Genomic DNA, 17,533 nt, shown 5'->3' on the forward strand with positions numbered 1-17,533 from the left:
CTCCAAATTCCTGAAAAGACTGGGTCTTGGCGGTCTTGGCTTAGAGTAAAACCAGGAGCTGAAAACTCAATCCAGGTCTCCTACTTGGGTGACTAGGACCCAATTTTATGAGCCATCCCTACTGCCTCTCAGAGACTGCATTAGCAGGAAGCTGGAGTCAGAAGCCAGAGCTGGCCCAGCACTCTGATGTGGAATGCAGGTATCTTAACCAGTGTCTTAACTGCTAGACCAAATGCCCACCCCAGTAGTCAAAAAATCTTTTAAGTCTTCTGCAGCCTGTTAACTGTATGCAGCTTTCTCTATTAATTTATAAGTATGCATAGGAACTTCAAAAAGTTTGTGGAAAATATAATTAAAGATAATTTTATTCTGGTGCAAAAATATTTGGAAATTCACCCATGTGAAGGCTCTTCAAAAAGTTTGTGGAAATGTGCATTACAAAAAAAGTGTAATTTTAAAAAGTTTTGTACCCAAATCAAGTTTAATTACATAATTCTACAAATTCTTTGAAGTATCTGCATATGCCTTGTATATCATGGGTACATAAACATACTATTACAGATGATTTTTTAGAACTGTTCTATGATAAGAGCCATTAGCTATGTTATTGGCAAACCTATATTCCCTTAAGTTAAATATACATTTGATAGAACTCTCCTGAATCCAATAATGTATCATCCCCACAGTTTTGAAGGTAAGGTCTTTGTCTTACATATGTTTTTTGTTTTTTTTTGTTTTTTTTTTTTTTTTTGACAGGCAGAGTTAGACAGTGAGAGAGAGAGAGAGAGACAGAGAGAAAGGTCTTCCTTTTTCCGTTGGTTCACCCCCCCAATGGCCACTGCAGCTGGTGCGTTGCAGCTGGCGCGCTGCGCTGATCCGAAGCCAGGAGCCAGGTGCCTCATCCTGGTCTCCCATGTGGGTGCAGGGCCTGAGGACCTGGGCCATCCTCCACTGCACTCCTGGGCCACAGCAGAGAGCTGGCCTGGAAGAAGAGCAATCGGGACAGAATCCAGCGCCCCAACCAGGATTAGAACCTGGGGTGCCGGCACCGCAGGCAGAGGATTAGCCTAGTGAGCTGTGGCGCCGGCCCTGTCTTAAATATCTTTGAGAGAATCCTGCAGTTTTTGTTTCCTTGTTTGTTTTTAGTCAGGGTGAATGAGTAAGGTGTAGTAACATACACTCCATCAGTAATGGGGTTTACGGGACACGGGATTCTATTCTCCCAAGTAATAGTCCAAGGTAAGCGTTCCAGTTTGGTGGGCCAGTTCTCACCATCCTGTGGTTCTACCATTTTCTGGGGCCTTGTTTTCATTTCTGTGATTGAGCTAAGCCATGACCAAATTCAAGTCTACTCACAGAGGGGAATGAGAATGTATAAAGAAGCTTGCCTCTGTCTCAAGGGTGCCAAGACAGACCTGGCACCACCACTTCTTCCCACATTCCATAAGTGAGGAAATCACATCCCAACACCTGACTACAAATAGGGCTGGGGAAATAGGTCCATTCTCTATTTCTAGGGAATAAGAAGACAGTGAACTTTGGGGAGTATTCCTTGACACTCCCAATATCCAGTCCATAACAGGCTCCTAAATCTTCCCAAAGTCAGAAAGATATATGAAAACAAGTGATTGTTGATAAAAGCTTAAGCATTTGTACATTTATTTTTTTTTACTTGTGCATCTTGCTCTATGTGGTATTTTGATCCAAATTTAACAAGGCACATTGGTCTAGCAAGTAATTGGGGATTTGTGAATTATTTATACTGTGTTTAAAAGTTTTATCGCTACAGGGCTACAGAATTAAAATAAGTTGTCTTTTTATTTTTTAAGAAAAGAAGCAGCACTGTGACTTCCCTTTATTTTTTATGCCCCTACAACCATTGGCAAACATGCCCCATTCACCCTAGTGGCTGCCAGTGGCACTGGAAGAAATCAGCTGCTTTCTAGAAATTGCCTATGGAAAATCAATCTCACCGCGGTGCTGCCCACCACGAGGCACTTGAGGATGTGGAAGGGGACTGCCTTGGGTTTGTCAGTCACTGGACAGGGTAGATGTCCTGCAGTGCCCAGGAGAGCCCTGCACGAGAGCTGTCCCATCCAACAGGCGTCACTCTCCCCTTTGTGGCAGTGCTAGCAGACTTTCCGTTTCCCCTCTCCTGCACTCTTAGCATCTTATCTAAGAAATGCTTTGGTGCCTTTAAAGCGGTGCTCTGCTTTGTCTGTGTTGCCCATTGTTTTTTTTTTTTTTTTTTTTTTTTTTCAGAATGTAAGGCAGGACTCACCCCCATATTTGAAGCACAACTGAGCCTCGCCATGCCAGAATTAGTTTTCTGTCCACCTCTGGAGCCCGGCATCAAGGGGGGCTTCCACGACATCATCGAGGGTCTCCTCAGCAGCATTTTTGGGATCTCATCTCTGGTGCCGAGACTTTCCCCACACCACGGCTCTCCGCACTACCAGGTACTGGGTCTGCAACCCATCTTGCCCACTGGAGCTCCCTGCCTAGCGCTGGCGTAACCTTCCTGCCTGCTCTTGTCCCACCCCCACCCCAAGGTCGACCTGGAGGGCATGGCCGATTTGGTGAGCATGCGGAGCACCCTCATGGGGCGGGTGCAGAGCGTGACGACCCTCTGCTGCGGCTATCTGCACAGCTTCAGCCAGTACTCCTGCCTCTTCGTGGAGGACCGCAGAGAGACGCTGGGGCAGTTCCTGCTGTATGGGCACGTCCTCACGCCTGAGGAGCTGGAAGCCCACGCCGAGGAGGGCATCCCAGAGACTCCGCCCCTCCTCCCCCAGTTTAAAGCCCAAATCGACTCCTACGAAAAGCTCTATGAGGAGGTGTGTGGGCTGGAGCCGGTCAAGGTGATTGACGGCTGGATGAAGATTGACGTGCGGCCCTTTAAAGCGTCCCTGCTGAATGTGATTAAGAGGTGGAGCCTCACGTTCAAACAGCACCTCGTGGATCATGTCACTAACAGGTAATATGGTTGGCCCAGCAGCTCTGGCTGCCAGAACACCGTAGCTCCTGTTAGTTTGCTTGCTTATTATTTTAAATCTTCTTTGTGTTTTTCCCCATAGATTTCTTGGTTACATTAAAAATTACATCACCAGGCCCGAGGTTTTTGGACACCAGGGTGACTTAAGTCCCTCCCTTTTCCTCCACTCGCCTGGTGAGGACTCTTTGTTTTATTTTCCACTTGGTGCCCTGTGTGAGAGGGGCACCTGGGAAGTGGCAAATAACATTAGAGATCATCACAGCAGATCCAGTCTTCTTAAACCACTTTGACTGTGAAAGCTTTTTTTTTTTTTTAAAGATTTATTTATTTATTTGAAAGGCAGAGAGTTACAGAGAGGCAGAGGGAGAGAGAGAGAGAAAAAAAGGCGGGAAGGGGGGGTTCTTCCATCTGCTGGTTCACTTCCCAAATGGCTGCAACAGCTGGAGCTGGGCCAATCCGAAGCCAGGAGCCAGGAGCTTCTTCTGGGTCTCCCACGACGGTGCAGGGGCCCAAGGACTTGGGCCATCTTCTACTGCTTTCCCAGGCCATAGCAGAGAGCTGCATCGGAAGTGGAGCCGCTAGGACTTGGACCGGAGCCCATATGGGATGCTGGCAGTGCAGACAGAGGCATTACCCACTATGCCACAGTGCTGGCCCCAACTTTGAAAGCTCTTTAAGCCTGGGAAGCAGAAGGGGTTTAAAGGGCCCCTTAGATTTTATTTCTGACTCTCACTCCTAGTCTCCTGTTGTCCCGCTTTGCCTCCTGGAAATCACCACAGTTCCACACTCCAGAGTGCTTATTTGTGCCACACTAATCCGGGGACTGCCTGCTCCAGTATGGATCTAGATCACCCTGCCCAGCTTCAGGTTTCTCAACCAGAACATCATCCTCTGCATGAGTAACCCATTTGCCCCACATGGTGCCCTAGTCATTCACCTTGTCCCCAGAGCTCTGCCACACTCAGAATCTTGACTCCTTTGCCCCCATCTCCACTGGAATCTCAGGGAGGTGGGTGGGTAGCTACAGATCCTCTGTTCGGTGATTATACATTACATGACCCCTCGAGGAAACCAGGCTGACCTCTGCCCTAAGCAGAAAGCCAATCTTAGTGCTCTGGCTGCCCTGTTGTGTGATCTGGAACCATGAGCAGATGGGAAATGGCATGGTGGAGGAGTCACCTGTCTACCAATAAACTCCAGGGGCTTTGTAATGGCGATGCTGGCCACCCAGGAAAGCATCGTGGGTGTGTTTCAAGTATGGCTTCCCGTGTGCTCGTTCAGAAGCAGCAGCCACTTTTCCACAGTCCTGAAGCCTTGTGCTTACTGGGGACCTCAGGGGCAAAAGGAAAAAGGGGTGGGGGGAGGCAGAACAGTGATAGATGACCCAAAATGAAGCACCACTGGAGGCACAGCTGTTCTGGGGTCCCTCTCTCCATTGGCAGGTCTGGTAATCCGAGAGCCTGGGGCATGCTTTAAAATGTAGGTTTTGTGATTAACTGGGTGTAGTGGGGCCTACAGATTCAGGGATAACTGCCGTCAAAAGATAGCTTGTTACTCATGGATCCCAACAAAAGGGGGCATGCCATGCCACACAGAGCCACATGGGAAACTGCCATCTTGGGAATTCATTGGGCCTGGGATGTGTGGTTTATTGTGGTAAGGAATCAGTGGGGCAGGGGGACACAGGCTGATGTTTGGTGGGTTTGAATGGTATCAGCAGGCTATGGGACATGGTGTTTAGAGTGTGGTCCCTTAGCCATCTGGCTCTGGGCAGATCGGGGCAGAAGGATGGTGACTTAGATTGTGAGAGCCACTTGCAGGGCAGTCATTGCCATCTCTAGGAACTGACGAGTCTTGAGAGGGGCAGTCCCTCCAGGGCTGGGAAGGTCCCACCTGGTTGGTGGAGGCCATGGTGAGAGCAGCTGCCATGGACATTTAGCAAGTAGGTCTTTGGAGACTCTCAGAGTGGCTTACATTGGATGGACACATGGTAGAGAGTCAGCAAGCCTGAGTTCTCGTCCATGAACCCCTCTACCCTCACCTCTGAAAGGAGATACCACTGGATTCCTCTATGGAACCTTCCAGCTTTGACCGTCAGTTGCTCCATAAATCAGCTCTTTGCTACACTTTAGGGGAAGTTTGAGTGTGCATTCTTGAGGATTAGATAAGACAGAAGTAACAAGAAAAATAAAAGCCTTTATTATTGAGCATCTACTACGCACCATGTAATTATGTGATCTCCGCCTTTCCTTCATCAGTCAGGATTAATCCCACCTTGCCTTGCATTTCAGGTACTCCACTCTCTGTCAGAAATGAAGCCGGCTTTCCTCACTGATACTCCCATCCCCCTTCAGCTCTTACTGCTCTAATCTAACTAAACCACCCTTCTGACCAGTCTCACATTAAATTCATGAATGTACAGTTCAAATAGGCCTTCCACAGCTCACTTCCCAAGATGCGACCCAAGTCTTGGGCCTTCCTATCTTCTCCCTCCTTGAATCTCAGATATCCTCTCTGCTCTTAGAACCTTGCTTCCCATCTCACTGGGAAATTAGAAGCAATTATGAGAGAAATAGGAAGGTTGACCTTTCGGCAACCTACCTATCCAACCTGTGCCAGTGGATAAGCTGACACTGGATTTCTAAGCCCTGCCTCTTCCCTCTCTTCCTCTATTCAAGTTCTTAACTCCTTACAGATCCCTTTTCCTTATTGTTTTCCCCCCTGTACATTCACTGCAGCTTCTAAGCACAATTTATGATTTATACGTGGTTTCTTCACTTCCTTACCTCCCATTCTGTCTCTACAAAGTCTGATTACAACTTAGAGAAAAATATTTTTTTGACAGGCAGAGTTAGACAGTGAGAGAAAAAGACAGAGAGAAAGGTCTTCCTTCCGTTGGTTCACCCCTCAGATGGCCACTACGGCCGTTGTGCTGTGCCGATCTGAAGCCAGGAGCCAGATGCTTCTTCCTGGTCTGCCATGAGGGTGCAGGGCCAAAGGACTTGGGCCATCCTCCACTGCATTCCGGGGCCACAGCAGAGAGCTGCACTGGAAGAAGAGCAACCGGGACAGAACCGGCGCCCCAACCAGGACTAGAAACCGGGGTACCAGCACTGCAGGTGGAGGATTAGCCTAGTGAGCCACGGCGCCGGCCTAGAGAAAAATATTTTTAAAAATATATCCACTTGGGGCTGGCGCTGTGGCGTAGCAGGTCAAAGCCCTGGTCTGAGGTGCCGGCATCCATATGGGCGCTGGTTCAAGTCCTGGCTGCTTCATTTCCAATCCAGCTCTCTGCTGTGGCCTGGGAAAGCAGTAGAAGATGGCCCAAGTGCCTGGGCCCCTGCACACATGTGGGAGACCCGGAGGAAGGTCCTGGCTCCTGGCTCTTGGCTTCGGATCCGTGCAGCTCCGACCACTGCAGCCATCTGGGGAGTGAACCAGCGAATGGAAGACCTCTCTCTCTGTCTCTACCTCTCTCTGTAACTCTGTCTTTCAAATAAAGAAAATAAATCTTTAAAAAATACATCCACTTGCATTATTCAGCTAAGAAAAAGAATATTCGTTATATTTTTTAATTGCCCTTTTCACCCTTTTCTAATCAAATCCTTCTTGCTTCTTGCAAGATGTTACTTACCCTACATGGGATGCAATCCCTACTGTATTTAATGTGTGTGTGTGAATGTACCATATACTTATGTGCAGTTATGCTTTACTAAATGATGAGATTGCGTCCTGAGAAATATGTCTTTAGGCAATTTCATCATTGGGTAAACATGTCAGAATGCACTTACACAAATCTAGATGGTATTGCCTCCTACACACCTGGAATATATTGCATAGCCACTATCCTCTAAGCAGTCTTTCATTGACCAAAATGATGCAATGTGATGTATGACGGTACATGTGTATGCATATGTACATATATGTACATTAAAACTTCATGAAAGTGAAGCAGTAGTGTATAATATCTGTTTTTCTGTGTTCTGTTCCTTTCAGTGTCGTGCTTGAGGTTCATCCATGTTGAGAGAATAGCAGTTATTCCATTCATTTGCCACTGCTGTATTCCATTAGATGAACATATTACAACTCATCTGTCCTTTCTTTGTTGCTGAATCCCTGGGTTGTTTCTGATGGCTTTGCTAATATCAGCAGTGTTGCTGTGGGCACTCTTAGGTGGATGTTGTGATGTCCAAGGGCAAGCATTCCTTTAGGGTATACACTGAGAGTGGAATTGCTGGGTCCAAGAGCATGTGCATGTGCAATGCCAAGCCCTCTCAAGGTTTCTTAAATATGCTATAGATATTCCTTTGCCAGTTGGATTACAAATAGTCTCCTGTTACATGACCTGTCGCTGTCTTCCATTTTTGACATATGGTTGGCCCTGCACATCTGAAGATTCCCCATCTGTGGATTTAAAGTATACAGGAGAGCATGCATAGGTTAAATGCAAATAAAATGCCATTTTATATAAGGGGCTTACTCATCTGTGGATTTTGGTGTGTAGTTTTGGGTGGGAGTTGGGGGAGTGTCCTGGGACAGATCCCTCACAGATACTGCTAACTGTGTTTTCATGAGCAGTTTGCCATTCCACTGTAGCCAAATGTGTCCACATTTTCCCTTATGCTATCGTTTTGTCTTGTTAAATAATGTTTTGCCCTAAAAACCTAATAATGCTCTGGATGTTCTCTCCTAAAAGTTTTAGAATATTGTGTTTTACATTAAGTAACCCCATGACTATTGCCACATGTATATGATTATAACTGTGTAATAAATTTTGATATCTGCTAGTACAAGTCCCACACATTATTAATTTTTATTAAGAATATCTAGATAATTTTGGCCATTACTTTTTTAAACTTTTATTTAATAAATATACATTTTGAAAGTACAACTTTTGGATTATAGTGTGTTTTCCCTCCATAATCACCCTCCCACCCGCAAACCATCCCATCTCCTACTCTCTCTCCCATCTCATTCTTCATTAAGATTCATTTTTAATTATCTTTATATACAGAAGATCAACTTAGTATATAATTTACTTAATATATACTAAGTAAAGATTTCAACAGTTTTTACCCACACAGACACACAAAGTATAAAGTACTGTTTGAATACTAGTTTTACCATTAATTCGCATAGTACAACACATTAAGGACGGAGATCCTACATGGGGAGTAAGTGCACAGTGATTCCTGTTGTTGATTTAACAATTGACACTCTTATTTATGACGTCGGTAATCACCTGAGGCTCTTGTCATGAGCTGCCAAGGCGATGGAAGCCTCTTGAGTTCACAAACTCTGACCTTATTTAGACAAGGCCATAATCAAAGTGTAAGTTCTCTCCTCCCTTCAGAGAAAGGTACCTCCTTCTTTGAGGCCATTACTTTTTAATATAAATTTTGTTCATCAGTTTGTAGAAGAAAAAGGCTAAGGGGATTTTGATTATATTTGTACTGACTGTAGATTAGTTTGGAGAGAATTGTCATCTTTGTAGTATTGAGTATTCATGTTCAAGAATATATGTTGTCACTTACATTCTGTTAATGTCTGTCAATGAAATTTTGTAATTGCTGCCTTTCAAATAATTTGCATATCTTTAACATTTATTCATCAATTTTTTGATTCCTAGTATAAATGATAAGAGAGTACTTTAGAAAAACTAAATTAAAAATAGATTTAGGGAACAGATGTTTAACAGAAAAGACACATGTATCCGACGTTGGAGACCTGGGTTTGATTCCCAGACACATGTATCCTGACTCAAGCTTCCTGCTAATGCAGATCACAGGAGGCATGCTATCCACATAGGAGTCATGGATTGCATTCTATCTCCTGGCTTCCAGCTTGGCCCCTGGCCCAGCCCCAGCAAGGGGCACATTTGAGGAGTAAGTCAGAAATGGGAGTTGCCTTTTTCTACCTCTGCCAAATAAAGCTCTGAAACTAGGAACTGGGACTCAAACACAGGCACCCTGATATGAAGTCTGAGTGTCCCAACTGGCGTCTTAACTGCTAGGCCAAACGCTCAACCCTAAACTTATCTTTTAAAAGAATCTATTTATCTATTTGAGAGACATATTGGGACAGAGCGAAAGCTGTCATCTGTTGGTTCGCTCCTCAAATGCTCACCACTGCTGGGGCTTGGCTAAAACCAAAGCTGGGATCCAGAACTCAATTCAGGTCTCCCACAGTTCAGGTAAAAACCCATTCGCTTGAGCCATCACCTGCTTCCTTCAGGGTTTGCATTAGGAGGAAGCTGGAGTCAGGAGTCAGAGATGGGCATAAAACCCAAGTACTCCAGTGTGAGATGTAGGCATCTTAACTAGAGACTTACCCACTGAGCTAAATGCCAATTCCTTGGTTTGATTTTTATATATTGATTTTGTAGCAAGCAACCCTGATAAATTAACTTGCTAATTCTAATAATTTATCTGTATACTCTTTAGGGTTTATTGAGTATATAGCCATCATCTATAATAGTTTTATTTTTTCCTTCTCAGAATTTATGCATTTATTTCTATTTCTTATCCTACCTGCTAGAAGCTCCAGTATAATGTTGAATAGAAATAGTAATGAGAGACACCCTTGTGTTATTCTTGAACTTAAAGTGAGTACATTCAACATTTCACTGCTGAATGTCATACTCATTCTGAGTTTTTTGTGGATCCTCTTTATCTGATTAAAGAAATTTCTTTTTACTTCTAATTTATTAAGAGTAACATAAATAGATGTAAAATTTTATCAAGTACTTTCTCTAAGTCCTTTAAGATAATTCTGTTTATCTCCTTAAAATGTTAAAGTGGTGAATATATTATCTGATTTCTAATTTTTAATCAACCTAGTGTTGCTGAAATAAATGCAACACAAGGTATTATCTTTTCCAATGTGTCCAGTGGTTGATTTTGTTTGCAGATTATTGTGTTTGGCATTGTTGCAGCTGTGTTTATGGTTGAGATTGGCCTTCAATTTTCACTTTTTTATACCGTCTGTCTGATTTTAGCTTTGTGGTTTTGTTAGCTTCATAAAACAAGTTGGAAAGTAATCCTTATTTATTCTCTGGAAGAGCTGATGTTATATTGGAATTCTCTGATCCTTGAAAGTTTGAATTAAATCTCCTGTTGAGCCACCTGGGCTTTGAGTTTTCTTTGTGAAAAAATTGTAACCTATCATTTCTTTTATGGTTATAGGAATATTAATGTTTTTCTGTTCCTTAGTAAGACACTTTTAGTAAGTCATGTTTTCTAAGAATTTATCAATCATATGTAAATCTTCAAATTTTTAGCACTAACTTGATATTATTGTACATGTTTAATCCCTGTGAAGTCTATAGTATATCTACCTTTTTTCCTTACTCATTAATTTTTCCTTCCTGAATTCCTGTCTTGATCAGTCTTATCAGAGATTTACCAAGAACTGTTTTATAAACTCATTGATCCTATATGTTATGCCTTGATTTTTATTTTAATTTATTCTTTTGGATTTAATAATTCCTTTTACTACTTTTCTTGGATTAACTTTCTGTTCTTCAGCAGACCTAAGATAGAGACTTTGCTTATTAATTTTGAGTCCTCTGTCATTTTGAATGCTAACCTTTAAAATTCTCAATTCTGGCCGGCGCCACAGCTCACTAGGCTAATCCTCCACCTGCAGTGCTGGCACCCTAGGTTCTAGTCCCAGTTGGGGCACTGGATTCTGTCCCGGTTGCTCCTCTTCCAGTCCAGCTCTCTGGTGTGGCCTGGGAAGGTAGTGGAGGATGGCCCAAGTTCTTGGGCCCTGCACCCGCATGGGAGACCAGGAGAAGCACCTGGCTCCTGGCTTCGGATCGGCGCAGCGTGCCAGCCGTAGCGGCCATTTGGGAGGTGAACCAACGGAAAAAGGAAGACCTTTCTCTCTGTCTTTCTCTCTCTCACTGTCTAACTCTACCTGTCAAAAAATAAAAAAAAATAAAAGTTTAAAAATTATAAATTCTAATTATAACTTTACCTATATCTTACAAGTTTTACTATGTCATATTTTCATTGTAATATAGTTCTATATATTTAATACTAGTTATAATGGTTTTAGATCTTTTTAAATCTCCAAACATGGGATTTGTCTAATTATACTTCTGTTATTAGTTTCTGACTTAGTGGCATTGTAGTCAGAGGAAGTTTATACATTATAGCACTTTGCTTCGTGAAAGGGTAGTTTGGTCCATTTTTAGAAGCGTTCTGTCCACATTTGAAAAGAATGTGCATTCTATGACTGCGGGTGCAGTGTTCTGTGCATGCCTGTGTGATCACGCTTGTTAACGGTTCTGTTCAAACCTGTTTCCTCTCTGCCTTTTAAAACTCTGCTTATCAATTACTGAGATAACTGTGTTAAAATCACTGTACTTTGACGATGTATTGTCAATTTCTCCTTGTAATTCTGTCACTTTTTGTGTCATATTTTAAACATATTATAGAAGCATACACAGTTTGATTTTTTTTCTCATATCTTCCTGGAAAATTGAACCTTTCAACCAAACATTACAGATCATCTTTGTCAATAGCTGTGTTTCTTGCAGTCAAATCTGGTTTGTCCTATGTTAATACAGCTAAACAAAGTTTCCTTTGTGTGGTTTTTGTTTGGTGTATTTATCTTTATCCTTTGGCTTTAATCCTTGCTATGCTCTTGCATAAGGAGAGATTTTGTAATCAGTTGTAGAACTGAATTTTTTATCCACTTTAACAATATTTATTCTTTAACTGGAGGGTTTTGTTCATTAGCATTTCTTGTGCTGTATTTAGATTTAACTCTACCATTTTTATGTGCTTTCTACTTATTCTATTTCTAACCTTGCTATTCAGTTGAATTATTTTATGTTTTATTTTTTTCCTTTTCCTTATTCCATTTTCTCTCTATTGGTTTTGGTGCTATACTATGTAGTTCTACTGTTTAAATAAGGGTCCTTAAAATAAATAAATTTATAAGGATTTTTACTCTTCTCACAACCAATATAAAGATGTTATATCATCAGATTATTTCCTATCATTCCTAGTAATTTAGATTATCCTATGTTATTTATTTAAGCCCCATAAATGATGCTTTGTCTCTCTATAAACCCAATGTTTATTTAAATTTACCAACATATTTATGAGTATCTTTGCTCATTGTATTTTTGTACATTATACACCTGCCACCTAGGTATATCCATTGGAAGTACATTTAAACAAGGTCTACTGATGGAACTTTCTCATTCTTTCTTTCTAATAAATGTATTTATTTTGCCTTATTCTTGAAAAAAATAGTTTTTTTGGAAGAAAAAGTTGCAGGAGAACAAATCAAATTTTCATGGAATATTGAAAACATTCTCCTGTGTTCCAGTGTCCTGGCTTGCATTTGTGTGGTGGAGCAGTCAGCCATCGATCTAATTGTTCCGTGGTTTTGTTTTGTTTTGTTTTGGCAGAAATCTGTCTTTGCCTGAAGCTAATTTTAATGTGTTTTTTTTTCCTTCCAGTAATCTGTAGTTTTGTACTAAAGTATCTATGTGATCATTTGTTAATATTCATTCAATCTGAGATTTGTTGGACTTTATTGAGTCTGACCACTTCTTTTTTTTTTTTTTTTTTTTTGGACAGGCAGAGAGAGACAAGAGACAGAGAGACAGAGAGAAAGGTCTTCCTTCCGTTGGTTCACCCCCAAAATGGCTGCTACGGCCAATGTGCTGCGCTGATCCGAAGCCAGGAGCCAGGGGCTTCCTCCTGGTCTCCCATGTGGGTGCACTTGGGCCATTCTCCACTGCCCTCCTGGGCCATAGCAGAGAGCTGGGCTGGAAGAAGAGCAACCAGGACAGAATCTGGCGCCCCAACTGGGACTAGAACCCAGGGTGCTGGCGCCACAGGCAGAGGATTAGCCTAGTCAGCAGCGGCGCTGGCTGAGTCTGACCACTTCTTACACCCACTGTCCACCTCAAAGCTAAAACCTTCTGTCACCTGGGCCACCACAAGGGTTCCTTGCTGTCCTCCTGGTTTCCATTCTTGCCTCCCTAATATCTAATGTAATATAATAAAATAATAATAACTAATGTCATCATCCCTAGCAATACTGCCACCAGCTAAAATCTGTTCTCCTCCAGCTACAGATATTTTTTAAAATGTAAATCCTATTTTGCCTTTCCTACCCAGAACTCTCACACATTAAATAAAATCTGGATTTCTTACCACAGCTACTAAGCTTCTACATTATCTGACCCTCATTAATTCTCTGATTCCTATCCGCATGCTTCCTCCTATACCCCTTATGATTTTTTTTTTTTAATTTTTTACAGGCAGAGTGGACAGTGAGAGAGACAGAGAGAAAGGTCTTCCTTTGCCGTTGGTTCACCCTCCAATGGCTGCCACGGCCGGCGCGCTGCGGCCAGCGCACTGCGCTGATCCGATGGCAGGAGCCAGGTACTTCTCCTGGTCTCCCATGGGGTGCAAGGCCCAAGCACCTGGGCCATCCTCCACTGCACTCCCTGGCCACAGCAGAGAGCTGGCCTGGAAGAGGGGCAACCAGGACAGAATCCGGCCCCGACCGGGACTAGAACCCGGTATGCCGGCGCCGCAAGGCAGAGGATTAGCCTAGTGAGGCGCGGCGCCGGCCCCCCCTTATGATTTTTTTTAAAAAGATTTATTTTACTTATTTGAAAGGCAGAGAGAGGGAGAGAGAGAGAGAACTTGTCTTCCATCCACTGGTTCGCTGCCCAAATGACTGCAATGGCTGGAGCTTACCCAGACTGAAACCAAGAGCTTGGAACTCCATCAGGGTCTCCCACATGAATGGCAGGGGCCATCTCCACTGCTTTTTCAGGTACATTAGCTAGGAGCTGTACAGGAAGTGGGGCAGCCAGGACTCCAATCAGTGCTCATATGGGATGCTGGCATTGCAAGCTGGGGCTTAACCCCCTGTGCCACAGTGCCAGCCCAACTCCTCACGCTTTTCCTCCCTGACTTCTCCCTTTTCTTTAAATACACACAACCTCATCTAACCCCAGTGCCTTTGTACATGTAGCTCCCCACTGGGAATGCTCTTCTCCCATTGCTTTCTGTGGCTTCGCTCCTTGACATCATTTACTTTTCTGCTTCACCTACACCGAAAGGCCTTCCCTGACCATTCAATAGAAGATACTGTCTTTATTTCCCCCTTATCTTTATTTTTTCCATTAACAACCACTACTGTGTGGAAACTACAAAATTCATTTCATTGATCTGTTTCAATTTATTTTCCCCACCAGAATGTTACCTCCATAAGGTTGAAGTCTGCTTCTTATTTACCATTGTTTTCTCAGGAATTTAAAACATGCAAAGGTTTATAATAGATGTTCAATAAATATTTCTTGAATTAAAGAATGAATTTCATTCAACTCTCAATAACTAGTGGGAAATACTATATTTTTTTAATCTTCTAGGTAAGGAGTCTTGGGCTCAGAGATGTTGAATGACTCAGCCCTGGTCTAGAAAGTGTCAAAATCAGGAGTAGCATTGACACAGTGGTTAAGGTGTCGCTGGAGACCCACACATCTCGGAGTGCCCGGAATCAAGTCCTGGCTCCACTCTTTTTTCTAGTTTGTTGATAATGTAAACATTGGGAGGCAGCAGGTGATGACTCAAGTAATTGGGTCTCTGCCACGCACATGGGAGATCCCAACTGAGTTTCTGATTGCTGGCTTCAGCCTGGCCCATCCCAACTGTAGCAGGCATTTGGAGAGTGAACCAACAGATGAGAGTCCTCTATCTGTCCACCTGTTTGTCTGTCTCTCTGCCTTTCAAATGAATTAAATAAAATATAATAAGTGTCAAAATCAAATCCAGATGTATCTGACTTTAGTGACCATAGCAGTTTTTTTTTTACTTTTTATTTCTGTTTTGTTTTCTTTTAATAATTTCATATTAATTTCATACATAGATTTTAAATATTATAAAAATAATACAAAGAGTACTCCTTTACCTTTGGCATTTTGTGTGCCATAGCAAAATTAGCAAAACCAGAGTGTTAATATTTTATGTGGAACTAATAACAGACATACAGACCTATTCCAGTTTCATGAGTTGTCCCACTAACATCCTTTTTCTTGTTCAGGATCCTACATGACATTGAGATATCATGACTTCCAAAACTCCTCCATCATGGGATAGGCCTCAGTCTTGGTCTTCTATAACCTTGGCACTTGTGGAGAATGCCATATTCTCTTATTATTATTATTATTTTTTTAATTTGAGAGGTACAGAGAGAGAGAGCCAGACAGTAAGCTCTCATCTACCAGTCTTCTCTCCAAATGCCTGGGAGTCAGGAACTCAATCCAGGTCTGCCGTATGAGTGGGACTACTTGAGCCACTGCCTGCCACCTCTCATGGTGTGCATTAGTAGGAAGCTGGAATCAGAAGAGGAGCTGGAACTTAAACCTAGGCACACACAAATGGGACACGAGCACTTTAAGCTGAATCACATGCCCAAGAAGGCCATATTCTTAACATTGGGGCTTAGCATATGCAGAGTGCATAGCAAGGCTGAGGAGCTATGTGAGAAATAGCCATTATGGTTAGGGAAGAAATAAATATTGCTTTTGAGGTACGAAAGAGTTCCTCATATTCTCTTTGTGTTGATTAGCTTGGCCGACCTTGAAGAGTTCATAAAAAATAGTGAGAACGGCTTGCTCAAGAAAGTCGAAAAAGGAGATTTCCAAGGACTGGTTGAGATCATGGGCCATCTTGTGGCCCTGAAAGAACGACAGAGCAGCACTGACGAAATGTTTGAGCCCCTAAAGCAAACTATTGAATTGCTGAAGACCTATGAGCAAGAATTGCCAGGAACAGTGTTTAATCAGCTGGAGGTCAGTACATTTGTGCATTTCTTATAAAAGAAGTCAAAATTTTGGGATTTCAGAGTGGGATGAGATGGGCTGAAGTGAAGTAAACAGTGCTCGGTGGTGAGTCAAAGTCGGTGTTTTGACATATGTGTCATGTCTAGTACATTCTGCAAACTCAATATATATGTAATGCTGGAGATGCGTGAGGGAATCAGTATGGAAAGAGAATTTTTCCCAGAATCACAAATGAACCAAGTTTTCAACTCAGAGAAAGAAGGTCAGGTCTGAAGGATGTCAAGATGGCCTAAGAGGAAATGTGGGGCATAAAAGAAAATAGATGAGCTGCAAGGTCCCTGGGCTAGAGGTTCAGAGTAAGGACAGCATTGAATGAGAAGTAGGTGATAGTTGAGAGAATGGGCAACCAGGAAGGCAGGTCAAAGAGGAGTGGTGTTAGGAGAGGTTTAGAGCATGGGTGAATGACACCATCATGTCATGGTGTGACCTACCAGTATACATGAAAGCACATGGGATCTGCCCAGCTTCAGGACCACACGCAAAGAGGGAGCACCTTGTGGGGCTGACCATACTGAGGTTTCCTTTGCAGGAGTTGCCTGAGAAATGGAACAACATAAAAAAGATGGCCATTACCGTGAGGCAGCAAGTGGCCCCACTGCAGGCGAATGAAGTGGCCATCCTCCGCCAGAGATGCACAGCCTTTGACATTGAACAGCAGCAGTTCTGGGAGCGATTCCACCAAGAAGCCCCCTTCAGGTATGGACCGATGCACCTCTGCTGCCTGCCTTGCTGTAGACATGGCCATCTTTGCGTTGCCATTGATACCTCTGTTAAGTTTGTATATGCTTTCAGCCAAGGAAGACCAGCTAACAGACTTCCATTCCAAGTAGACCCTTTGATTAGAACATGATTCCAGTGTGGGAAGATCCCTACCACGACCTGTGTGAAATGCCTGTACAAACACTGCGAAACACCTTGCCTTAAAAAAAAAAAAATCAAGAAGCTTCTTGTATCTCCAAATTTGTAGGGGGATTGCATATGGTAAAAATCACTAGAATTTTACTAAACCTTAACATTCCGAATCATCACAGACTTCTTTCCTTTTGGTTTTATAAAATGGCTGAGAGAATTCTAGAATAATTTGGTAGGGCATTTTGGTAGCTGAAAGGAAGGATTTAGGTAAAGGCTTGCTTCAGGGAGTTTTTTTCTCGACAATGGTCAGACATCTCTGTACTTGTTTGAATGGATCTCTACACAAACAAAGTAGAGTAGGATGGAAAGCATCACTCACAGGTGTTCCCTCCCCTCTGCCCCCTGCACACACACACACACACACACACACACACACATGGGTTTCTCTCTCAGAGCTTTCCTTCCTGGTGGACACATCAACCTGGGATTTGCTTCCCAAGTACTACTCAGCATCAGGAGCTCCAATCAGGAGAACATGCTGTTCTGAATGGTCCTCTGTCTACTAATGTGCCAACTGCATTGGGCACTGGGTCCTCTCCTCTTCTTCCATCTTTGACTGGTGTTCTGGTCCCCTGCATGGAATTTCTTGCTGGATTTCTTCTTTGATCTTGTGTAGACAGACTTGTAAACTTCCAAACTGGAGAATGCCATATATAAGGAGAGAGGAACCTTTTAATTTTAAAGGTTACTTAACCAGCAGAAATATGGAAGCAACAAACCAGATTTTTAAAAATCACAATTTT

The 17,533-nt window shown here is 42.9% G+C and overlaps 1 protein-coding gene across 5 annotated transcripts in view; it reads left to right on the top strand.

Moving 5' to 3' along the window:
• DNAH9 (dynein axonemal heavy chain 9) overlaps positions 1-17,533 on the top strand; it is a 373,954-nt gene that overhangs the window by 64,180 nt on the left and 292,241 nt on the right. For all 5 annotated transcript variants that reach the window (XM_070061394.1, XM_070061395.1, XM_070061396.1 and 2 more), the window contains exons 16-19: positions 2,263-2,459; positions 2,553-2,977; positions 15,605-15,827; positions 16,408-16,574. In XM_070061394.1, the coding sequence (XP_069917495.1) occupies positions 2,263-2,459; positions 2,553-2,977; positions 15,605-15,827; positions 16,408-16,574 (1,012 nt within the window). The remainder of the gene's footprint in view (positions 1-2,262; positions 2,460-2,552; positions 2,978-15,604; positions 15,828-16,407; positions 16,575-17,533) is intronic.

Source organism: Oryctolagus cuniculus, chromosome 17, assembly GCF_964237555.1.
Source record: "Oryctolagus cuniculus chromosome 17, mOryCun1.1, whole genome shotgun sequence".
In the NCBI taxonomy this organism is placed as follows: domain Eukaryota; kingdom Metazoa; phylum Chordata; class Mammalia; order Lagomorpha; family Leporidae; genus Oryctolagus; species Oryctolagus cuniculus.